The sequence below is a fragment of the Phycodurus eques genome, chromosome 12 (assembly GCF_024500275.1).
Source record: "Phycodurus eques isolate BA_2022a chromosome 12, UOR_Pequ_1.1, whole genome shotgun sequence".
NCBI lineage: Eukaryota > Metazoa > Chordata > Actinopteri > Syngnathiformes > Syngnathidae > Phycodurus > Phycodurus eques.
Window position 1 is genome coordinate 10,936,493 of NC_084536.1, and position 25,716 is coordinate 10,962,208.

At 39.6% G+C, this 25,716-nt stretch overlaps 1 protein-coding gene across 2 annotated transcripts in view; it reads right to left on the bottom strand.

The window, feature by feature from the left end:
• Positions 1-25,716, bottom strand: part of LOC133410475 (collagen alpha-3(VI) chain-like) — an 84,319-nt gene that overhangs the window by 1,336 nt on the left and 57,267 nt on the right. For both annotated transcript variants that reach the window (XM_061691709.1, XM_061691706.1), the window contains 37 exons: positions 23,801-24,412; positions 23,046-23,666; positions 22,364-22,960; positions 21,655-22,266; positions 19,165-19,499; positions 18,039-18,117; positions 17,443-17,588; positions 17,276-17,368; positions 17,135-17,188; positions 16,863-16,934; positions 15,828-15,854; positions 15,705-15,749; positions 15,558-15,611; positions 15,412-15,474; positions 15,242-15,307; positions 14,499-14,552; positions 14,394-14,429; positions 14,257-14,319; positions 13,519-13,581; positions 13,180-13,242; positions 12,823-12,885; positions 12,681-12,731; positions 10,951-10,986; positions 9,985-10,047; positions 9,486-9,548; positions 9,339-9,371; positions 9,224-9,260; positions 7,787-7,798; positions 7,211-7,704; positions 6,388-6,490; positions 4,584-5,285; positions 3,333-3,438; positions 3,183-3,238; positions 2,530-2,796; positions 2,338-2,418; positions 1,108-1,167; positions 778-963 (listed from right to left, as the gene is read on the bottom strand). In XM_061691709.1, the coding sequence (XP_061547693.1) occupies positions 778-963; positions 1,108-1,167; positions 2,338-2,418; positions 2,530-2,796; positions 3,183-3,238; positions 3,333-3,438; positions 4,584-5,285; positions 6,388-6,490; positions 7,211-7,704; positions 7,787-7,798; positions 9,224-9,260; positions 9,339-9,371; positions 9,486-9,548; positions 9,985-10,047; positions 10,951-10,986; positions 12,681-12,731; positions 12,823-12,885; positions 13,180-13,242; positions 13,519-13,581; positions 14,257-14,319; positions 14,394-14,429; positions 14,499-14,552; positions 15,242-15,307; positions 15,412-15,474; positions 15,558-15,611; positions 15,705-15,749; positions 15,828-15,854; positions 16,863-16,934; positions 17,135-17,188; positions 17,276-17,368; positions 17,443-17,588; positions 18,039-18,117; positions 19,165-19,499; positions 21,655-22,266; positions 22,364-22,960; positions 23,046-23,666; positions 23,801-24,412 (6,168 nt within the window). The remainder of the gene's footprint in view (positions 1-777; positions 964-1,107; positions 1,168-2,337; positions 2,419-2,529; positions 2,797-3,182; positions 3,239-3,332; positions 3,439-4,583; positions 5,286-6,387; positions 6,491-7,210; positions 7,705-7,786; positions 7,799-9,223; positions 9,261-9,338; positions 9,372-9,485; positions 9,549-9,984; positions 10,048-10,950; positions 10,987-12,680; positions 12,732-12,822; positions 12,886-13,179; positions 13,243-13,518; positions 13,582-14,256; positions 14,320-14,393; positions 14,430-14,498; positions 14,553-15,241; positions 15,308-15,411; positions 15,475-15,557; positions 15,612-15,704; positions 15,750-15,827; positions 15,855-16,862; positions 16,935-17,134; positions 17,189-17,275; positions 17,369-17,442; positions 17,589-18,038; positions 18,118-19,164; positions 19,500-21,654; positions 22,267-22,363; positions 22,961-23,045; positions 23,667-23,800; positions 24,413-25,716) is intronic.

The following is a 25,716-nucleotide window of genomic DNA, read 5'->3' on the forward strand; positions in this document are numbered from 1 at the left end:
ATTTTTCAGAAAAATATACTTTTATGAGGCGGCACAGTGGTTACTAGTTAGAGCGTCAGCCTCACAGTTCTGAGGACCCGGGTTCAATCCCCGGCCTCGACTGTGTGGAGTTTGCATGTTCTCCCCGTGCCTGCGTGGGTTTTCTCCAGGCACTCCGGTTTCCTCCCACATCCCAAAAACATGCATTAATTGGAGACTCAAAAAATTGCCCGCAGGTGTGAATGTGAGTGTGAATGGTTGTTTGTTTGTATGTGGCCTGCGATTGGCTGGCAACCAGTTCAGGGTGTACCCCGCCTCTCGCCCGAAGATAGCTGGGATAGGCTCCAGCACGCCTGCGACCCTAGTGAGGAGAAGCGGCTCAGAAAATAGATGGATGGATGGATGGATACTTTTATGACTGTTTTTCTAAAAAGATAAATAAAACTTTTTTTTTTCCTGACGCCATTCTCTATCAAAAATATATTATTTTGAATATACTGTATACATAACTTTCGTGAACAAATACAAATAGATATAATATTTTCAGGAAAAAAATACTTTTTGTCTCAAAAATATACATTTTCCTTGAAAAGCTGAATGTTTTTCTAAAAATATATATGTTCTATGAACCAGTACATTCATTCTTTTGCAATAATATGTAAAATGTCCTCAAAGATATCCATTTTTTTAATTGAAAATATTTTTTAAAATCTCTCTTTACATTATTTCCTCATGTTAACTTGAAAGCTTGTTTGCCACCTTCCTTGAAAATGAATAAATAATAGGAATACACCCTACCTGGTTTTCCACAAGCCTTCGCACACTCTTCATGTGTGTTGAACCGATTCTGGTTACCGCCGCAGCCGCCGTACCAGAAGCGTGCGCAGCTCTTAGTGGGAGCGTCGTAGTGCCACTTGAGGACAAACTTGGCGCACGTGCCCTCCTCTTTGGGGAGCTGGCAAATGTCCACGGCTGTGGAGGCCGCTGTTCAATAAGCCGGATACAATTATTGTCAGTCATTTCAAGTAAAAAAGGTTTTCCCAGGAATGCATGAATATAGCGCCATTTCTGAACTGTCATACATGAGACAATGTACATCCAGCCATAAGACATTCTAAGGGATCGAACCTGGAGATGGGTGGAGCGCCGCCTTGTCCGCTTGCTGCTCCTGAGAATGAGGCTCCGGCACTGTGATGGCACACATCGTAACCTAGTTAATATTTGTCCAAACATTTTCTGGTAATGATCTTTGAATTGAATAGCACAACATAGAGGATCATCGGATCATATTCCCATTATCTCCAGACAAATATTGGAACGGTAAGGCAAATTCCTTTTCTATATTTGAATGGAAAAGTTTGTTTCTTTTTTTTCAATATTTTATTTTTACCAATCATTTTGGTATGTCGTATTTTTGTATTTTCCCCTAATATTTGTGTTTTCATCTAGTATTTTATATCTTTCCTAGTATTTGTGTATTTTTATGCAATATGTTTTGAAGTTCTCTACTTGTCAAGTGTCTTACTTTTGCAATTGTTGTTGATATTTTTCAAACATTTGTAAATGTTTTGGTATATATATTTTTCTTTTCCTCTCATATACACATTGTTGTGTTCCGAAATAAATGAATGGATGGATATATTTGTATTTCTTGTCTCATTCCCCCCCCTAAATATTTTGGTTTTCTTTACCCTAAAAACTGCTTTTGTATTTTCCCCAAACGTCTTCTACTTTTAATCTAATATTTGTGTATTCTTCATTTATTTTTTAGTCTAGTATGTCATATTTAGTCTAACATTTGTTTTCTCTCTTTTTTGTCTAGTGTCTTTTGGTAATTTTTGTCTCATGTTTGCATATTATTTCTAAAATGTTTGTATTTTCCCCAATATTCTTTGTAATTGCAATCAATACTTACTTGGACTTGTGTGTTTTTGTGTAATTTAATTGTAATTTACATGCCTAAGTGCAAGGTAACAGGTACTCGTTGAAGGCTGCCGATATGAGCCACTGACACTTAAGGCAAAAAGTCCTACACGCCAGTAATCGGCACTCCACTGTGGCGGTTTGACACATCGGTGACTCATCATGTGCATCAGAAAGAAAGGTTTTCGATCATAATTATCTGTCACGTGTTCTTTGAAATTTTATGAATAAAACGTACGAGTGGTATCAGTACTCGGTGTTGGCGAGTATTCGAGAGTGAGTACTCATACTGGTATCGGTCCCAAAAAAAAGTGGTATTGAACATCCCAAGTAAATATGTTAGGTTTACATTAGAAATAAAAGTCCTAGTTTTATATTCAAATACAGCCATTTTCCAAGAAACAAAAGCGATTTGCAAAGGATTGGCTTACTTACCCGTCTCCGGTTTGTCCAGTGGTGTGTTTACTGGAGCAGTGATGACGTGGCTGCTGATGATTGGTCGCTGCACGGCTGACTCTGTCAGTGACAAAATGAACAATGTGGAACATTAGGCAATGTCACATTTGGACAGCCTCGTTCGAGTATTCATCACTATAAGCTTATGATGTGAAACGTTTGAGGACTTACTTGTGGTGACGATGCCTTTGTGGGTGGTGAGCACGTGGCCGTCTGCGGCGTGACCCGTCACCACGGCGTGGTACGTCTGCCCGCTTTCCAGCTTGTCCACGGAAAGCTCGGAAGCCGACACGTTGGTTTTGATGGCCAAGGCGTGGTCGTGCAGTCGCGTCACCGTCACTTGGAAGTAGACGAAGTTTTTGGGGTCCGGGTTGGTCCAACGCAGCCTGAAGCCACTTCGGGTCACGTTGGACACGTGAAGCTCGTCAGTGTCCGACACTGACAGGATAAAAGGCCAGAAAAATTTTAGTGGGGAGAGTTATGACTTAGTATTTTTTTATCTAGTATGTTTTATACTTTCACGTTTGTATTTTTAACAATTATGTTTCTACTTTCTTATGTATTTTTATCTAGTTGTCTTGTAACCAATTATATTTTGTAACTATGAATGAATTTTTACATCTTGATTGAACATTTACATTGATTGTTAAATGTTTCCCAAAATATTATTGCATTATTATGATGATTATTACTATTGTTCCTAAAGTATATCGTTTATTTTGCATTTAGTAATTACTGTATGTATTTTTTTTCTGTCAAAAAAAAAAAAAGCTTAAAAAAAGCTCTCATAAATTTCTGCATTGAGAATGGAGCATATTGTGTACCTTTGTGCTTTACTGGATGAGATTCTTGTTGCTTTTCATGATGTTTCTTCTGACTCCTGTAAACAAAAATATCATGTGGAAAAGTGATGAAGATAAAGAAGCACATCAGAATGATGGCAAAAAACACAACAAAACAAAACAATAACTCACTGGTGTTGTTGTACTAAATTGGTAAAAGGGTTCTTTAGGGGCTGGTCGCTCTGGAACCACTTGCAGTGTTTGGACACTTCGGGGGACATGTAGAAAGCATTCTCAACTGCAAGAGGGAAAGTACCAACGGTATTAGAAAATAATTTGAAAAAAATGACAGAAATAATAAAAAAAATAGATGCAAAATAACAAGAAAGATGAGACATCCTTTGATGTAAAATTAAACAATATTATCCTCGTTAAGCACATATCTTAAAAAAATAAATATATATATATATATATATATATATAATAATTAGACAAAATACACAATTTACAAGTTAGGGTTATGTATGTGTGAAAAATACATAAAGATTTGACAAAAAAAAAAAAGATTATAACAATGACTGATATAAATATTTGGGGAACATTGGAAAATAATATACACAAATAGAGGAAAAGAATAGAAAAATAGAAACATTTAAAAAATACAGAAAAACATTTTAAGCATTAGACAAACATACTAAAATAGATGGAAAAAATAGAAAAATAGAAATATATTTAAAGATACAGAAAATTATTGCAAGCATGAGAAAAAAAACACAAATATTAGAGGAAACAGTAATGTTGGAAAAAAATAGGAAAATAAAAAATATTCTTTTGATATAAGATACAAAAACATGAGTGAAAATAGAAAACAATATTAAAATATAGGAGAAGCATTTAATAATAGAGAAAGAAATTGCAGAACTAATAGAAAATAACAAACTTATTACACTCAAAGAATGTTAGACTAAATACAATAATATTAGATGAAACAGAAAATATTAGAACACTAGAAGAATATCATATATATATATATTATAATATATATAAATATATAATATTAGAGCAGAATACAAAAATCAGACAAAAATACAAGAAAAATCAGACAGAAATACACAAATATTAAAGGAAATATAAAAAAATGAAAAAAACCTACAATATTAGAATATGGAATATTAGACAAAAATTTCTTTTTTTTTTACTTGTTTATCAGATGAAACAGACAAATTAGAGAAGACTATTGGATACAATTGAAAAATAGACAAAAATATTACTCTACAAAATATTAGACAACAATATAAAACATAGATCAAAATACATAAATATTAACGGAAATAGAAAGGTAATAGAAGTAATATGGAAAAAAAAATACCTCATAAAAATAGCATACAAATTATCTGAAAATTACACGACAAGCAAATAGAATAAAATAAATAGAAAACTTACTGCTGATGTACTTGGGCAGCATCTGTCCAAAGGTGAGCAGGTGCTTGTCGTAAAACTGCGAGATGGCGTCCAGTCTCTTGAAGAAGACGTCGGAGGGCTCGCTGGACATGCGGGCCAAGACGCGGGTGTCGGCGGCGCTCAGCTTTTCGCCAACGCCAAAGATGACCAAAAAGTAGCCTCTGCACTTGACCTCAGTGGCGACGCGCACCAGCCGCTCCTCGTCCTCCTCCACGCCGCCCGTCACGAAGAGCATCAACACCTTTCGGGGACGCTGCAGGGGCGCCTTTTCAAAAACGTGCTCCACCGTCCACTCCATGGCGGCCGCCAACGAGCGCCCGCCTTCCAGCTGGGGCGTCTTTTCGAGCAAGAACTTGACGATACCCTGCGCCGACTGGTGCTCGGTCAGGCCGATGTCCACGTGGAGGGGAGACTCGGTCTGGTTGTGGAGGAACTGATAGGGCGCTTGTTGGACGACAGCCACTCTGGCGTGGTGAGCGGAGCTCCCGGGGCTGGAGGACACCTGGAGGTGCTCCACCATGTGCGCGATGTAGCGTTTGATCTCGGTGAAGACGGCGGGGTACGTGCTTTCCGAGCTGTCCACCACGAAACCCATGTCGATGTCCACGTCGGTGGTGAAAGACCGTCTGTCTCGACCGGACGACGGCGGGATGTAGTCGCACATTTGGTCCGGAGCGCAGATGTCTGGAAAAGATCAATGTCCGTTTTCAAGATGAGTGGTACCCAAACTTCTCACACTTTTAAAAAAAATACTTAGCCATCATGACTAACAGCATAGTACACCTAAGTGAGCATCATGCTTCCTAAAAAGTCCATTTTCATATTATTGTAAGAACAAGTTGTTAATATCGGGGAATCACTGTCATGGTACCTCGACTTACGAGTGGCCTGACTAACACGTTTTTCGAGATACAAGCCATTGCCCTGTCTTGAGTTGTGAGCAAAAATATGAGTAACATGTTTAGTAGCTAGTGAACAATTCTTCAAAAAAGAGGCTTAAAGCTGTTTATTGCCACTCCCAGTTATGTATTACTATAAAACTAAACGTAAAACAAGAATTACATGTGTAAACCAACTCATATAACTTTTATGAACGTCAGCTAGCATAATGAATGCTAACACGCAATGAAAAAGGTCATAGACAGGCTAACAAAATTAGCATTGATGTTGCAGTGTTTATAACCCTCTAAGCAATGGACATTTGGCAGCGCAGCAACACATGTAGACAGACCAATGTAACAATAATCACGGGCATGTATTCTTTATCCTCTGAAAATCAACAAATATTACAGCATCTTACTGAGGAGCTGTGACTGTCTCTATGTATAGCCGTATGAATCATTTTGCAAAAACTGGTTACTTCCTTACGTTCAATTTGATTATGGTATTACTATTTGTTTTTATAAAGTACAATTATTATTTCTTATTAAAAAACATGCTGAATAGAAATAAAGGTCATTCAAAGGTCAAAGCATTTCCCTCCTCAGGTGGAATGACATTCGCCTTCCAATGAAGGTGTTCCTCTGCCTGGAGATGGTGCTGTGCAGTGGATACTGTGGATTGTCCTCCTTTTTTTCCACAGATGTCAGGCTGTCCTTTTATGTAATTTTTGGATCAAATATTTTTTATTTTAATACTTTTCTGTCTTGGTCGTATTCTTCTTCTTATTTTTTCTCATATTTGTGATGAATATTTTTTTAGTCATTCTTTTCCCCTAAAATGTGTATTTTGGTGTAGAAATGTCTCCGCAAACTGTTTTGACTGTGAGCTTCTTTAATGTCCTTACCAAAACAGAGATGACAGTTCATGACCTTTCTCATGACCGAATCGAACTGTGCGCTTCCCGGGCTTGGCAAGACGATGACCTGGGCCAGTGCTGTGTTGTTCACCTTTTGGTAGAAAAAAACAAAACAACAGCAACGATATCATGTCAGCATATAGTACAAAAATGTGACACATGTGAATTGACTGTCATTGATTAATCCAGTGAGATCATCCGGATCACTTCTCTGCATCACTTCATCATTCTTCCTTGACACTATAGTCCTATTTAGACAAGAGTTTGGCGGCATTTTAGGGTGTTTCAGATTGAGCACAAAAACCGGGAAGAGGATGACATTTTCAGGAAGTAGCTGAGGATAGGTTCCATAAAAAGATGTGACAAGGTGAATTCAATTCACATTTGTTCATCTAGCTATGCGATCAACGCGTAGCAACAGGAAAAAAAAAGTTAATTCTTCCATTCGATGGCAGAAGCTACCTCATTAGCCACTCTATCTGCTTTTTGTGATATTAAAGAGGGTTGTGTAGACGTTTTATATACACTAGATATATAGATGGACGGATGGCTGATGGATATACAAAACAAAACAAAAACAAACAAACAAAAAAAGCAAAACAAAAACCGAAACACAAAACAACCCCCCCCCCAAAAAATGAAAAACCAAAAAGAGTGAAACAAAAACCCAAATGCAAAAAAAAAAAAAAAAAGACCAAGCCAAAACCAAGCCACTCAGCACCACCCACGCCCCACCCCCCAAAAAACAAAACAAAACAACATGTTTGTGCTTTGGCTCAATCAAGTTTGTGAACCAGCGGCTGACTGTTACCTGCAAGGCTCGACTGAGGGCTCTGTCGTCACTCCTGACCAAGAACAAGGTGGCGATGCCGGCGTCGTGGAGGCGCAGTGCCGCGTTGGTCACCGCTTGCGCGTTCCCCACCGAGCCGCCCACGAAGAAGACTGCCACCTTCCTCATGAGAAAGCCGCTGCGCACCCTCTTGAATGTGTTCTGAGCCACGAAGCTCATGGCCGCCTCCAGGCTGCGCCGCTTGTTGGTCTGCAGCGTCTGCAGGCCCTCCACGCGCCGCAGCAGCTCCCGCTTCTTCAGCGCATCGGCGAAGCGCACTTCGGTGGTCACCTCACTGTTGTACAGGGTGAGCGCCACGCGGGCGCCCCTCGGGCAGTTGCTCTCAGAGACGGTGATGTCGCGCAGCAGGCGCAGGACGGCGTCCCGCATGTTGTTGAAGGCCGGGCGGCCCACGTCGTTGGACGCGTCCAGGGCGAACGCCAGCTCGGTCGGGTACAGAGGACACTCCAGCTTGCCTGGGAAAATGAACGCAGGATTTGTTTTTTTAAAATTCAAGCTGGGCATAAAAGCGTGGAAAGTGTTGTTTTCGGTACTTACCGTAACAGCACGCTGTTAAAGAAAAGAGACAAAAATGAGTGAGACGTACATTATAGAGCAGGGATTCTCGAAGTGTGGTACGAGTACCACTAGTGGTTCGCTGGCTCACTCCCGTGCTACTTCACTGAATAAAATGCTCAAACAATGCATATTGTTCCAACTTTATTTTAATCCACTACAGCATGTGTCAAGTACAATTCAGTTGTATTTAACTTTTAATTACAATATATTTTCATTTAATCTTTTAGAAATGTTCGTTTACAAATATTTATTGAGGTTCCATTGTTATTTATCTTTTATGTGCAAGATAGTGTCTTTCAATTGAACCATAATTATGTGTAGAGTTTATTTTCCTACATTCAAGAAGAGTGTTACTGTTCAAACTGCATCATGTTGCAGTGGCTTACATATATATTAAATATACTTTTTAGTAATAAGAGTTCTGCCTCGTCCTTTATGTTTCTGTATTTTAATGTTAATCATTATGCTGGTAGCCTAATAGGAAATTTTTTTTTGAGGTGGCAGTTGGTGTAAAAAAGTTTGAGAACCACTGTTACAGAGCATAAAATGTAAATAGCGATACTTAAAGGGGACATATTATGCAAAATTTCGTTTTTGATTGCTTGTATACAAATAATAGTTTCTGGAGTGACTAAATGAGCAATGGCTCATTTGAAACTTAAAAGCAACGAATGAAATATTTATATATAATGTTGTTCGTGTATTTATAATTTATATTTTTATACTAGTTAGTTATACTAATTTATATTTTTATACTAGTTAGCACGTCTGCCTCACAGTTGTGAGGACCCGGGTTCAAATCCGGATTTTTTTCATTAGTTGTACGGTACAACGGTTGTAGTTGTAATGTTGTTGTAATCTCTTTCTAATATTATTTGTATTTGTACTACTGTATTTTCCACTTTTTAAAATTAATTTAGATTTTTTTTCAAAGACTATTCTTATATTATTTTATCATATTTTTATTTAATATTTAGATATTTTCTCCAACATATAATTTATTGAAGTGCTATTTTAGTATGAATCCAAAACATTCTAATACTTCATATTATAATATTTTTGTAATTTCTTTTAAATTTCTTGTTACACTATTTTAGTTTTTTTCCCCCTCATAACCTAATATTTTCACATTTTTTAAATATGTTTCTATTTTTCAGCTAATGTTTTTGTATTTTCATCTAATATTTATCCCCGCAGTAGAAGCGAGCAGGGTGAGCAGCGGCTAATTTGCATTAGTTGTAATTGTTGATCCATCACGTTACTTATGACAACTGGGAACAGTTTTGAATTGTGACAAAAATGTATAATATGTCTCCTTTAAAACACATTCACTGCCAGCATTCCCAGTTAACATGGATATTTGACTTCTAAAGCCGTCAATGGCAGTGAATTTATGAATTGAACATATGGACTTACGACAATTGTCTCTGATCTTCTTGACGAGGTCACATTGCTGATAACAAAGAAACAAGACATCACACGTAAGCTCTATTTCAAGTAACAAAAGAATGAATTCGTAAGGAGTACGTACCACAACACCCGGTCCTCTCGGTCCTTTCTGACCCTAAGGCACGAAAACGACAAACACCGATGTTAACATTTGGACAAACACTTACGTCAAGATCAATACATTTGGATCAGGTATGCAAATTAGGAAGAATTTATAAATGTTACTTACATAAGGTCCCGCATATCCGACCTCTCCTTTCTGTCCTGGTGTACCAGCATTTCCAGAAACACCCTGGGGGGAAATAAACAAGAGGTTTTTATTATTTTTTTTTCAAATATTTTTGTTATAAGATTTTTCTATTTAATATTCTAATATTTTATCATTTTCTAATACTGTATTTTTTATTTTGTCATACTATTTGCACATTTTAAAAAATATATATTTTCGTCCAATATTTTGTAGTATTTTGTAATATTTTATTTTTTTCTAAACCTGTACGTTCATATTTTCCTATATATTTTTTTATTTTAATATTTGTGTATTTTTTATTTTTTCAGTTATTTTTTATTTTTTGCCTGTATTGGATCTATTTTTGTATTAAAAAAAAGATTTTGCTATTATTCATCCAATATCTTTTTATCTATGTGTTAACTCATCACACACACATTTGCAAGCACGAAAGCACACACACACATACATACAACAATAGCATCATATTGCAATTTACCCTCTGTCCACGATTTCCTCGAGGACCAGGTCCACCTTTGGTTCCTGCGTTGCCGGCTTCTCCCTGCAGGATTAGAAGAAAGGACAACCCAATCATGTCATCAGAGAGCAGCTACGTTATTTAGTAGGGATGTGAATGTATTAGTACAGCAGATTTATTTTACGGTACAAAACATTCAGCAAGGTTTAAAGTACAAGTCCCCTCACTGAACTAATAAGATGACAGTCTACTGATATTGCACTTTCCTAGAAAGAATACAAACTGATGATGGTGCACTTTCCAAAAAAAGAAGACAATTACAAATGTTTCCCTTTCGTATAAAAATAAGACAAACTATTGATGTTGCACTATCCTAAAAAAGACAAGCTATTGATGTTGTACTTTACTAAAAAGATGACAAATACTGTAGATGTTAGACTTTCCTAAAAATCTAAACAAACAATTTATGTTGCACTTTACTAAAAAGAAGACAAACAATTAATAGTGCTCTTTCTTAAAGAGCAGACAAACTATTGAGGTTATCAAAAAATAAAAAAATATCAGTGTAGCAGTTTCTCAAAAAGCAATTATTCAAGCAGTTTATTAATACATGTTGTATAGTGTATGAGCTGTGTATTTTAAAAATAAATATTTTAATATGTAGGACATATTTTGTTTATTTGAAAATCTATAAATTTACTTCTAGCAATTTACATTGTCTTAAATTTACTTCTAGCAATTTACATTGTCTTTGAATGTTTCAGTAAATCTGTTTCTGTTTACAGCAAAGAAAATCACTTTTATGTTTGGCAGCTTTGTTCCCCATTGTAAAGCGGACCTTACAACCAAGGTATATAGAGTATGTATTGAACTGTGACCTTTGGTGTATCGCTACACCCCCTACTGTGTACTAGTTTAGCTGAATCACAGATCAAACCAAGTAGAATGTTTTTTTTTTCTCATTTTAGGAGTCAGCGTTTCGCTTACCTTTGGCCCTGGGAACCCTGGAAAGCCTTCGTCACCCTAGAGATGCAAATGAATATTTACAGTTGAAATCAGAAGTTTACATATACTATATAAATTACACATGCCCCCCCCCACCCACCCCCCACTCCCACCCACTGTCTGACATGAAATCAAACTGAAAATAATTTAGATTTGCTCAACGCCAGAATAATGGCAGAGGATTTATTTATTTATTTATTACAGTTTTTAATTACTTTCTTCCAAGTCAGGTTTATAATACATTTTATTTGTATTTGGTACCATTGCCTTTAAACTGTATGGCATGGGTCAAATGTTTTGTACATCCTTCCACAAGCTTTTCACAAAAATTTTCCTCCTGACAGAATTGGTGTAACTGAGCCAGGTTTGTAGGCCACCTTGCTTGTACATGCCTTTTTGGTCTGCCCATCCATTTTCAATAGGATTGAGATCAGGGCTTTGCAATGGCCACTCCAAAACATTGACTTATTTATCCTTAAGCCATTTTGGAAATATGCTTTAGGTCATTGTCCATTTAGAAGGCCCAAGCTTTAACTTCCGCCAAAGCTTTAACTTCCTGGGTGACGTCTTGTGATGTTGCTTTATTATTTCCACATAGTATTCTTTCTTAGTGATGCCATCTATTTTGTGAAGTGCACCAGTTCCTCCTGAAGCAAAACAACCCCATAACTTGATGCTGCCACGCCCATATTTCAAAGTTGGGATGGCGTTCACATATTTGCAAGCTTCCCTCTTTTTTCTCCAAATGTAACAATGCTCATTTTGGCCACACAATTCAATTTGTTTGGTCAGACCACAGGACATGGCTCCAAAAATGTATGTCTTTGTCCCTGTGTGCATTCGCAAACTGTAATCTACCTTTTTTATGTTTCTTTTGGAGAAATGGCTTCCTTCTGGCAATGTGGCCTTTCAGCCCTTGTCAGTACAGTACTTGTTTCACGGTGGATAGTGACCCACCCTTAGCAGCTTCAGCCACCATTTTCACAAGGTCTTTTACTCTTGTTCTTGGGTTGATATGCACGTTTCGGACTAAGCACATTCATCTCTGGGAACCCGACTTTTTCCTGAGAGGTATGATGGCAGAAAATTGCCATGGTGTTTGTACATGCATATAATTGCTTCAACAGATGAACATGGCACCTTCAGGGATCTGGAAATTGCAACCGAAGATGAACCAGACTTGTGCAAGTCGACAATTCTCTACCTGATTTATTTTTCACTTTCCCAAAGAGGCATTGTGTTTCAGGTGTGTCTTGTTAAAATACATCCACTGGTGTGTCTCTAATTAAATTAAAGGTTGTCAATATACCTATCAGAAGCTTCCAAAGTAATCACTTCATCATCTGGGTTTTCCTAAATTGTTTAAAAGGCATTGTAATCTTACTGTATGTAAACTTCTTATTTTGAAGAACATAATGAAAAATTGTCAAAAAAAATCCTTCTCTCATTATTCTGGCATTTAGCAAATATAAATAATTTTGGCAATCCTAATTGACCGTAAATAGAAAAAGTTTACTCTGATTTTATGTCAGCCAACGAGAAAAAAATAAGCAAAAGATGTATTTGTATATAGTTTGTGTAAACATCTGGTTTCAACTGTATGTTATGTTCCATTCTTTGACAGTATCAAAAATATATTATACTATTTATTATAATAACAGACATTTTGAAACGTATGTTAGTAGTACAACAAGGTGGCAAAATGAACTTGCCCTTCGTCCTTTGGGCCCTGAGATGCCAAAGCCATCTCTGCCATCTTCCCCCTTCGAAGGAAACACAGCACATCCGTTTGAGCTTCTGTATCTGCCATCTTTCAGCGACATTACATGTAAAAAATTTGAAACAAATTCTTACAGATTCTCCACGCAGTCCGAGGGGTCCGACAACACCTTTAATCCCTGGATCTCCAGGCTCTCCCTATGCAAAGAAACAACCCAGAGAGAGAGCAGGAAGGACAGAATAGTTTTTTAAAGCTAAACATTTCTCATCTCTCTGAAGTACATATCTGAAAATTTAATCAGGACACAGTGCTATTTTCTTTTGTTCTGTCTGCTTAGCGGTGATGTTTTTATATGGTGTTTTCCTCCAATAGATTACAAGAGTGCAGTAACTTGAAAGAGCGCAGGACTTTAAGCCCTGCGTGTTTAGAAATTAAACAAGGCTGTCACGGAAAGAACACAAAGCTATGGCAACATTGCTTCCAACGTGTACCTTGCGACCGACTGCTCCTCTTCTTCCCTTTTCTCCCGAAGCACCCGGACGTCCCCCAGGACCCTAGAAAGGAAAAATTTCCCCACATATAAAGGCCTTACTGGCTATTGTGCTTTTTAATATACAGTACAGTGCATCTGGAAAGTATTCACTTTTTCCATATTTTGCTATGCAACAGCCTTGTAAAAAAAATATATATATATATATATATTTTTTCAAAATTCTATACCCATCACCCACAACATTTGGAAAAAGTCAAGTACTGTGAATACCTTCTCGATGAATTGTACAAGTTGAGAATAGATTTTTGTAACAGAGAGATCTATCAGGCTCACTCACCCTGGGTCCAGGATTTCCGTCCTCTCCTCTGGGTCCTGGTGCACCATTTGGTCCAGCTGGACCCTAGTCAAGAAGACAAACAGGCAATTGTAGCGATGCATCAGATTTCTTTATTTTAGAGCTATACAAGGCATTATGTTATGCTATATGTAATTAAATGCAATTTACTGCTGAGAGCAGTGACAAACGGACAAAATTGTCACTTCAAACCCAAATGGCGGACATCCCTTTCAATTTCTCGCAATGGGTCCTCGAGACTCTTCCGTGTGTCCTCATATGATAGACATGTCCACCAATTGTTTTCTCAATGGGTGAAATTCGTGTCAGGGGCTATTTTTTCCACCTATGCAGGGGGCATGATTGAGAGATTTCTCAAAAAATGGCTGTGTCAAACTAAAATGACTAACTTCCTGTTCAATTTCTCACGTGGGTCCTTGAGACCTTTTCGTGAGTCCTGTTATGATCGAGCCACCAAATTTCATATTGATCAGTAAAACTGGTGTCAGGGGCTAATTTCACAAACCTTACAGGGGGCACAAATGATGGAATTGGTACAAAATTCCCTGTTCAATTTTGGGCATACATAGATGTCCGCCCAATTTCGAGTTGATTGGTGATCCAGGTGTCAGGGGCTGATTTGTTTTCTAACTTTCCAGGGGGTGATACTGAGTAAGTTTGACACCCTCATTCTCATGTCTGCATTTGCCCATTTGCTAAATATTCCCAAACAGGACTTACCCTGGATCCTCCGATTCCAGGTTCTCCCCTCACACCTTCAACTCCAGGTGGTCCCGCATTACCCTTGAAGAAAACAGCAACATGTTTGAATGAGGTGAGATCATTGCCCCTCATCATATCCCCCCAAAAAGACTTACAGCTTGTCCCGGTGCACCTCGTCTCCCATCAGCTCCCTAATAAAAAGATCTGAATGAGTACAAAGCGACCGAATGGCAGAACCAGTGAGTGGTAGAATATGTTACCCTTCGTCCTGGTTCTCCAGGTGCTCCCTTGTTTCCGTCCTCGCCAGGCTCGCCCTAGCATTGAACAACAGATGACAGTAGAAAGTAAAGTGGTGCTATATATGGTTGAATATACTGTATTTGCTTTACAGAACCAGGGGTGTAAACATTTTTTGTCACTGCCCCCATTGTAGTTATAATTTCCTTTTAAGGGCCATTATGACTCTGAAACCATAAAAAAAATGCTTGCAATCTCGAAACGTTATTTAAAGTGACGACAATTTGCATTTGTGGAGCAGATTTAAGAAACATGAAGTACACACACATGATTTGCTTTCGCGTGCCATATAAAATGATCTGGTGGGCTGCATCTTGCCATACTCTATATGTATAAATTACAATCAAAACTAACAGCACAATTTAATGGACCAATAATGTAATGTGATTTTTGGATTTAGTGTATGTTTGCTGTGTGTGTGTTTGATGTGTGTGTGCGTGCGTGCATATGTGTATGTTTGGTACAGGTGTTTGACGTGTGTTTCGTTTGTGAGGATTTTATAGTTTTGAATAACTCCAAGCAATTTCATACTTTATGTTTTACTACTGCTTTTATGTATTACATTTCATAGATCAGGGGACATTGTCAATCTTTGTCAAGTGTGGGCCTGCGAAGCCCTTTGAAACTCTTGTGTGATTAGGGTCTATACAAATAAACGTATGTATGTAATGTATTATTTATCCACATATGCAATTAGGGCCATTACCGCAGGTCCAGCATCACCAGGGTCTCCTTTGGGTCCGGCTCGAGCGTTATCACTTCCACTTGTACCCTATCAAGACAGAAATACCAGAATCAATACCTGTAATTTGTATTTTACTATCATAAATAGACATATGGAGTCATTTGAATGGTATAACACGAAACACAACTCACAGGGTCTCCTCTGATTCCCATTTCTCCCCTGTCTCCTGCTTGGCCTTTGATGCCTTTAGGACCCTAGAAGAATTCAAGTACAAGATGTCAAATGGGAAATATTGCCTGGGAAATAATCATAATAATAAAAAAAATCCATTACTCACTCTTCTGCCAGGATGTCCTCTGTCTCCTGAGGGCCCAGCCACTCCACTTTTGCCCTGAAAACACCCACGCAGACGCAAATTCATTAAATTCCATCCGTGGAATGAAATAATACGATTCCATGACTAAATATTAAAAGACGCCATTACCTCTTCACCGTTAATACCGTCCAGGCCAATTTCTCCAGATTCACCCTGTGACATGTTAGCAGTTGGTTAGCATTTTTCAAATAGGGCAGTCTCACTGTGAATTTGAAAAGGAAATGAAGTCACCTTTTCTCCAGAGTATCCCCGAGAACCCTGAGGAACGCATATCAGAAATCACAGTTAGCAAATAATAATGTTGACATTTTTCAATGATAGGCCGATATAGTATTTAGATACAGAATGAAAAAAACAATAGCAATGAGAGGGCCCTCACAGGTTAATGCGTCATCAAATTTTTCCATGCAGCGCCCACAGGCAATAATGAAAAGAAGAGTTTAGTGTCGTCCGTCTGGCTAATGAGGTTCAAATTGGGAAGCAATCAGACAAAATCTCTAAAACAATCAAATTTACATAGCACTTTTGTTGACACCGTGGCTAATTGACAAAATTAGCCTAAAATGGCCACTTCAAACCAATATTTCAGCATTGCTGTCTTTTTGGTCATGGCTTCTTGAGACTTTTTTTGTGGGTCTACTTATAATAAACATACCGATCAAATTGAGTGTCTCTAACCTCAACTGGCTTCAGGTGCTGGATACAAAACATTTTTTTTTAAAAATCCAGAGCCAATTTTTGGAGATTATATTTTTAAAATTTACCAAATTTACATTTTCACCAAGATGGACACATTAGCCAAAAAATGTTGTGGTTTTGACTATGGTAAAGCACCACCCCCCCCCCCCCCCCCCCCCCCCACCCCCGCCGAAAAAACCCCAACAACAACTAATTTATATCTTTAACTTTAATAAAAGTTTCAAGTGGGCATCCCCACCCTAAAATTGCTGCCTCAGAACAAACAGGCAGACTTCCTGGGTCGTTTCTGGCGTGGCTTCTTGAGACTTTTTTTTGGCGTCTAATCAAGATAGACATGACTTCCAAATTTAGTATTTAAAGTTAAACTAAACTGGCTTCAGGAACTGGACTTTAAAACAATTCAGAGCTATTTGGGGGGTTTTACCTGCAATGGACATTTTCAGCAGGATAACAATTGTCTGAGAAAGCCCAAAAAATAGCAAGTAGGTGATAATAACGTTTAAGCAATTTCAAGGACCCTAATTCACCAGAAATGTGTAGAATCAATGAAATAATAATTTCCTTTACCTTTAAACCTCTCTGTCCGGGACATCCCTGGAAACCCTGAGTTCCATTCACACCAGGAGGACCTCGTTCTCCCTGCCATCAGAGAATTTAACACCACAATTTCTTTAAGACACGACAATGAAGAAATGAAATAATTCAACAAAATACTAAAGATTAAGTAACTGGGAAGAAGAACTGCAAATCATTAAAATTTTACAGGGCTATTAAGTGTTCTTATGGAAACACTGCCAGACAAGGAGCACATGGGATGGGTTGCATGGCAAAAAGCTTACCGGTCCACCCTCGTCTCCAGGATGCCCTTGACTTCCCGCGCCACCTTGACCACCCTAAAATACAATACATTATCACAATTTTTACTTATGTCATTATTCATGTATGTATGTATTTGTTTGTTGTTTCGGACCAATGATTACCTTAGACCCTGAGGCTCCTATGGACCCTCGGTCTCCCCTTGTGCCTGTACATTTGCATGGCACTCCACAGCACTCCCTCTCTGCAATATTGTCCTACATAACATTAAGTAAAGACACTGGGTTAGAGAATATACAGGATTTTGTACTGTACCGCACATTCAAATTACCAGTTCCTCCATTAGCTCGTAGTCCAAGTCTAGGATGTTGAGTCGTAGGGGTCTGGTGTACCTAAATCCACGGCCAAATTCCAACAACGCAGCTTCCTCAAACCTGAGCACCCGTTCCAGCCCGACCAGGATGAAACTGTTGACTCCTGGTCGTAGATGGAACAATTGTGTTTTCACATTACAGTGAACCCCCTTTTTATCGTCGATTATGCGTTCCATAGCGACCCATAATACAGTAGGTGAATAAAAGGTTTTACCCCTCCCACATGCTTTAAATACAATTCAACTTATTGAAAACCAATCTTTTAAGCACCCATTTTTTTGCACACATAAAAGGTACAAAAAAATAATGTAGCGATTGCGGTATCTGTGTGTTAGATATGTGCCTTCAAGAGGCGAGGGACGTGGTGACGAGGTTAGCTGGTTGGCTCAACCAATGGCGAATCTGCGTGTGAGTGTGTGGGCGTGACCTGTGGCCTTGGGTGAGTGTGCTCATTGTGTTCATGTGTTTTACTGTTCTCCTAGCGATCATTACACAAGGGCATTAAAGATTTCTGTGCTATAGAGAGTTGATCATTTTGAATGGTAGTAGTCACCTGACTGCCGGAGCTCTTCAACTTGCCGTTTCATTTCAGGATAAGGTGAATCAATACCATCAGTCAGATGAATAACAACCTGGAATGAAAAACAACAACAACTCAAACTTCATTTATTTAGTTTCGGACAAACCTCAGTTCAAGGATGTCCCTGTTCACAAACAAATCGGTTCATGAACATGACTTTCAAAAAGACTTTCTTCGATTCACAAACTATGCTGCAGTTCGCGAGCAGTCTTGGCATCCCTGCAAAACGCTCAGTTGTGCTTTTTCTCACACGGCATATACATCATTTGTTCTGTGTGCCATGTATATCACAAACAAATACTGTCTGTTTTCCCCTCTAAATTAGCCCTCAGTATGGTTAAAAAGAAAGTGAAAAGTGCAAGTGAGAATGCTATTAGGAAGTCTAATTGTATTACTGTTGAAGGAAAGAAGGAAATATTAGCTGAACATTATCATCGTGTTTCTTATCTGTGCAGTTCGGTTTGGCTAAATCTCCCATCTCCACTATTATTCAGGACAAAGACGTAATAAAGAGTTAATTTATTTCGCTATTTCTTCTCAACTAAACTGATAAAAACAGGTAAACATTAGTTGGTGATGGGGCTGGAACGGATTAATTGTATATCCATCCATCCACCGATTTTCCATACCGATTATCCTCACTAAAGTCACGGCCGTGCTGGCCCCTATCTCAGCAAACTCTGGGCGAGAGGCAGGCTACATTCTAAATTGGTCGCCAGCCAATTGTAGGGCACATATAGACCAGTAATCGTTCACACTCACATTCACACCTAGGAGCAATTTAGAGTCTTAAATTAACCTATCATGCATGTTTTTGGAATGTGGGAGGTAACCGAAGTACCCGGAGAAAACCCACGCAGGCACAGTGAGAACATGCAAACTCCATACAGGTGAGGCCGGATTTGTACCCGGGTCCTCAGAACTGTGAGGCAGAAGTTCTAACTATTCGGGCACTGTGCCACCCTAATTGTATATCCATTGATGTAAAATGGGGGAAAAATACCTAGGGCGGAAACTCAGTCTCTGAAGGAATGAAGTTTGTGAACCGAGGATTGACTGTACTTACAATGACCAAGAAATGTGTGTCTCATAAACAGACCTTGACAGTATTATCTTGTCTGGTTCTGAATCTGTCGTTGTAAGCCGAGATGGTCTTGCTGCTGAGGACGAAGGGGCCACGCGCTCGAAGGGCTCTAAAGGCGTCCATAAGCTTGTCGGCATTGTCGGAGAAGTCCACCTGGACTGGCTGCCCAGTGGAGTCGATGGCGAGCATGCCGATTTGAATGGAGGGAATTTGCCCCGATGAACAACTGATGGTTGACGTTTTGGCGATCCTCTGCAGAATGGCAGCCATCTTTCCCAGGAGGTTGGTTTGGGCACTGAACATATTTTGGGAAGAAACGTCGAACCCCACTAACACCTCGAGGTTGCAGGCTAGAAAAGACAACATTGTCATATGAAACACCAACTATGTAGTCCATTATCTTTCATCTTTTATAGGCTACTGTTCCCTATTAATTTTTTATTTCACAACTCTCCACTGTGTATGACTTAAATCCTTCTGATCACTATGTAATAATGTCCAAAGGCGGAGGGAGGCTACCCTGTCATCCACTGAGCTGAACCCAACAACGTACAATCGCCAAGACATGGGGCGATCAGTATGCCCACACCTGCTCAGCGCCTCTCACCGTGGGCAACTCCAGAGTGAAAGAGAGTCCATCCCCTCTTGAAAAGACAGCTACCAAATTCTAAGATGTGTGTCGAGGCCAGCCCAATTATATCCAGTCAGAATTTCTCGACCTCGCACACCAGCTCAGACTCTCTCCCTGCCATAGAGGTGGCGTTCCATGTCCGTATGCATATACACATACATAATATACACTGTTTATATTATTATCCATATTTACACCTCTCAGTTTACACTTTGTTCAAATGTGATGGGAGAATTGTGAAGTTTCAATGTACAATAGAACTTACTATATTATATCAACTATATATATTGGGTGCATCATAATTATATATCACTGACAATAATATACTATCGATTTTGCACTAATTGTACAAATCTTACTGTAACTTGTAGTGGTGTCACCGTACCAAAATTCGGACTTCAATACTGTACCTGCATAAAGTACCTCGATAACGGTACTGAAATGATACCACGGCAAAAATATAAAATATTAGGAAAAGCACTGGGATGAAAAGTGACAAAACAACTTCAAAATACTTTCATATTTATTTGTATTAATTCAAAACTTTACGATAAACTTTTTTTTTTATTAATTAGCCCATTCATAACATTAGTCACTCTTTAGAATAATTAGATGCCTGGATTATCATATGCGTGTATATTATATGACGAATATGTGTGTGTTTGTATGTATATACAATTGTACATCTATATAGTTTATATATGAAAAATAAAAAATATAAGCCCACCCACTTTTCTTCAATTTCTTGTTTATTATAATACGTAGTACCACTAAAGGCATTTTACCTGAAGAATACAAAAGGGTAATTTTATTTTTAAATATAATTTTGGTTATTATCAAGAAAACCATGATAAATAGCGAGAGCTAGACATCAGCTCTTATATTAAACTTTTTTTATGAGCTATTTTCATTGTCATCATTATATTTGTCCAAACAAATGTACCTTTAGTTGCACTTGGCATTAAAAATGAACAAGAAACTGAAGAAACAAGGGGTCTAAATATTTTCTTGCATGACTATGTGAATTAGTTTTCCTTTGACATTCGGGTGGATTTATATTCTTCTCGACCGCCCCGATTTCCAGAGCGGTCGCCGACGTCGGCTGTTGGAGCAGTCCGAGCTCGGCTTCCGTGCGACGCGCACCCGTGCTAAGTCGTCTCATGCTATCGATGCTATTGATGTCCTGCTGGTGACCCTGACTCCTCTGTGCCACAAATGCAGAGTTTCCCGAATAGCGAAGGATAATCCACTCCATACCTGTATAAGACTGACTTTGCTCACATAGCCTTGTGAGCCTCGCGGACTCTAACGTTACCTTCCGGTGGCTAACGCTTGCTAACATGTCCACAGGAGCTTGTCGGCAGTTTGAATTCTCCCCCGGCTCACTCACAGTCGCACGCGCACAACTTGTCGGAAGACAGGCAGTCATTGGCTGACTGGAGGCTTTTTGCATACTGGATACTGCATACTAATTTTTTTTTTCTAAACTACCGGTACAAAAAAAAAAAAAAAAAAAAAAACTGGCACAGTGCTATTTTTTTATGTCGAAATACCTCGGTACGGTACTTGGTTCGGTACTTGGTGCAATACATGATTAGACTACATTTATTACTTACCATATCTTAATCTTGTTTTATGTTGTTTTTTTAGATTACATTTCAGTTTCTTTTCATTCCACCTCAATGCTGCTCCTTGTATTTCTTTATACTTTGTTGGCTGTTTCTACACTGTATTATTAATACAAGTGTATCCAGTGTTCACCCGTTATATCGCGGTTCACATATCACAGAAACTTTATGGTTTTATTGTACATCTGTCTGTCTGTCTATCAATCTATCATTATCGTTACAAAATAATGCCATAACATTTCTTACCTTTGGGAGTTTCCTGTACACCAACACACAGCTTGCCCTTCACTTCGTCATCTAAGGTCCCCAGGATTTGCTCATTGAGCTCAGACAGCTCCTGGAAGGTTCGGGCTCTGGCCACGGTGGAGGAGTCACTGGCGAGGGTTTCTAACTCATTCTCCGTGTCACCCACTCCAACAGCAAATACTCTCACACCAGTCTTCTTTAAGCCAAGCACCGCTGATTTGCTGTCGTCAGAAGATGGTCCTCCCGTGATGACCATGAGGATCTGAGGTGTGCCTTCATCTTTCCTACTGCCCTTTTCCTTAGAGAAGTGAACATTTTGAATGTGCTGAATGGCCGCCCCTGTGTTGGTTCTACGTCCCCCTTTATAATCTGCACGCTCGATGGCACTAATAATGTCTGGTTTGTTTTTGTAGGTGTTGAGGTAGAACACATCCGACACGTCAGTGCCATAATGTGCCAGTCCAATCCTTAGGTTGTCTCTGTCAGTGTAGAACAGATCTATTAGTTCGGCAACAAATGTCATCACTTTTTTGAAATTATCTCTGCCCAGATTTATGGAGCCATCCACCAAAAACACAATATCAGCCTTCTTGGGTGCAGGCAGGCCTTGTGCTGGGACGAGATGAGACAGAGAAGGAGAAAGGTTGTTTCATTAGTTATCTTTGCAGTTATAACAAAGTAATACTGTGTTCATTTCTGTAACACTCACTGGGAATCTCATCTGGTGTGGGGTCAACAGGGAGGGTCCCCCTCAGTCTTGCAACGAACCTGTCGCTGATTGCCGGCAGGCCAGGGAACGTAGGAACCTGAAGGACATCTTCTGGGGACTTAGCAATTTGGGTGAGCTGTCTTGTGTCTGCTCCACTTGCTCCGATGCCAATACAGTTGACCCTGGATCCCTTTAACAAAGGCCCATAGAGAGACACATCTTGCGGGGAACGTCCGCCTGTGAGAACCACAAGATGCTGGGAGGCCTCCACTGGACGAACACCAGCAGAGGGCTTTAATTCATTCTGTATGACATATTCAATAGCATCAGCCAAGTTGGAGGAGCGCCCTCCCATTTGACGAAGTTTTCTAACGGCCGTGATAACGTCTGGCTTGGCATCATGCGAGTTGAGCGAGAACTCTGGTTTGACTCGGTCCGCGTACTGGACAAGGGCTATGCGCACTTGGTCAGGCTGCACGTCAAGTTGTCGGACAAGGTTCAGGATAAAGTCACGGATGTGAGCGATACCCGTGACACCTGTGTTGTCTGAGCCATCAATGAGGAAAATGATGTCCTTTCGCCCAACGTCTAACACATCTGCAAAGAGGAATACCACGAGAAATTTTTGTTTTAAGTTTAGGTAATCTATTCAAGCAAAGTCAATTAAATATGGTCAACTTACCCAAGAGCACATCTGGCGGGCGATAGCTTTCGATGATATCAGTAGCAGATATTGTTTTCACTGAATCAATAAGTTGCTGCTCCACGGCTGGAAGCTGCTGGAAATTGTCAACTGTGTATACAAGTTCAGGCTTCAGGGAAACTTTCCTCAGCTCGTCTGGGTCTGAATTCCTTGAACCAATGGCGATAGGTGCAACATGGCTTCTCTTAAGTTGGTCCGCTGGAGTGGTAACATCGTCTGTAGATCTGCCACCGGTGACTAGAATCAAAAACTGAGGCACTCCATCTTCGATGCGGCTTCCTGCGGACCTCTGGTAGATGTTTCGAGAGACCCACTCAAGAGCGCGACCTGTGTTCAGAAGACTTCCTCCTCTGCTTCGAAGTTGTGTTACAGCCTGGCGTACTTCGTTTTTGGTGGAAAATTCATTGAGGAGAAATTCTACCTTGGCGTCGTCACTATATTGTACAACTGATATTCTGACCTTATCCAGTCCAACATCCAGCTTCTCCACAACTCTTTTGATCATTTCCCGAATGGAAGGGAAGTCATTCCGTGCTGTACTCGAGCCGTCAATGAGAAACACAACATCCCTCTTTTCTCCACCTGTGCTTGGTACAATTTCTGTATAGAGAGAATCCAAGGAAACAATGTATGATAGTGATACATATTGCAACATAAGCTAAATAATGATATCGGAGTACAATAAAACAGCATGAAAATCGGTTTCATGTAAGTGCAGTAAAATATGTAGCTACCTTCAAAGACTGGGAATTGTGGGATCATCCTTGTAATATCATCGTCGGATAATTCCGTAAGCGTGTTGATTATGTTTTCTTGGACTGTATCCAAGCTTGGGACATCATCTACAGTGTAGGCAAAGTTAGGTATGAAGGACACAATTTGCAGATCCTTTGGGTTAACATCCCTGGTACCGATGCTCAATGGAATAACTCTCGATCGCTTGAGGGTGGTTGCCGGACGATTGATATCGTCTGTTGGAGACCCACTGGAGACGACAACCAGAAACTGAGGTACACCCTCTTGTTTCCGACTGCCTCGTGCAGCTGTCAGCACATCCTCACTGACAAACTGTAAAGCCTGGCCCAAGTTACGTTGTCTTCCACCCCGCTGCCTTAATCCCCTGACGGAATTTAAAACGTCTTCTTTGGTTGAATATGTGTTGAGATACATGTCAGCTTGGGCATAATCGCCAAACTGGACTACGCCGATCCGGATCTGATTTTCACCCACGTTCAGATTCTCCACAACTCTACGGATGAATTCCTGGATGATAGGGAAATCCCGTCCAACGCCGTCAGATCCGTCTATGACGAAGATGACATCCTTCCGGGGGCCTTGTGACTCAGCTAAGGAAAGAGGAAAAGGGTGCGTTAGTTAAATTTTTGTGTGACAAAAATTTAAATAATGCTTTCAAGCCTTTGTAAAAATGCATCAATTAATGCCGGTAGCTATTCTGTTATTACTCTAAGGGAAATGAAGCAGACAACAGTTGGGGTGTTGATATCAAATATTGAGTTGTTATTGGGGATTCGGTTGGCTGTGGTAACTAAAGGAGGCCATCATCGGGATGAAAAATACAACATAAAACTAGAAATGACTTTTGTGACGAAGTCAATATTGTGGCAAATTCTGAAAGTGCGAGGAAGATGAGCAATGAATAACAAAGACTAAAATACCACAAGAACAACAGATAAAGAATAAGTTACATATTCTACACCGAATAGAGAGGGATAACATAAGCTGCAATTCACAGGTAACGTTCAACAACAGGAAAGTCAGATTAAAGCAGATAATATTTGGGACGTCTTTGGACAGATAAACCAATTATAAGAGGAGAAAGGTATGAGGACGGAAAGTGTAAGTTACTCTCAAAAGAAAATTACACATTGTTTAAATATTAGATTGTTTTATTTCATTTATTCATAGTCCTCCAAAAATGAGGTCCTTACAACTTGAAAAGAAATTGTTTGGGTTGAAGATCTTGCTTACCAGTCACTGTTGGTGTCATGAAAACAGCACTTAGCACCCTGCTCATTACAGAGGAAAGCTCAGTGAATTCAGACACAGAAACTACATATCTGGGATCGTGTGCCATCTTCTGCAGTTCTCTGCTATCAGAGCTCGTGGTTCCGATGGCAATCATGAGCACACCCAGCCGTTTGAGAGCAGAAGCTGGTGCATCAACATTGTCAGAAGACCTTCCACCACATAACACGATCAACAGCTGTGGAACACCTTGTTGCTGTCTGCTGCCGGCAGAGGCTGTGAAGACATAATCCCTCAAGTACCGGAGAGCTGCTCCAGTGTTGAGAGGTGTTCCACCTCTGTGCCGTAAACGCCTGACAATGTCAAGGATCTCGCCCTTCGTTGTGTATGTGTTCAGATAAAACTGCACAGCAGCATCTCTGCTGTACTGAACCAGGGAGACTCGATCTTTGTTGTCATCCACACTCAGTGACTCTACGACTCTTTGGACAAAGTCTCTCATAGCTGGGAATGAGTTTCTTGTAGCGTCAGAGCCATCCAACAAGAAAACGACATCCCTTCCTGGTCTGTCCACTGTGGTAAACAAAATATGAGACGTATCAAGACTGAGTCCGACCATCTCCTCTCCAAATCGCGACTCAAGCCTCTTTACACATTTTAATAA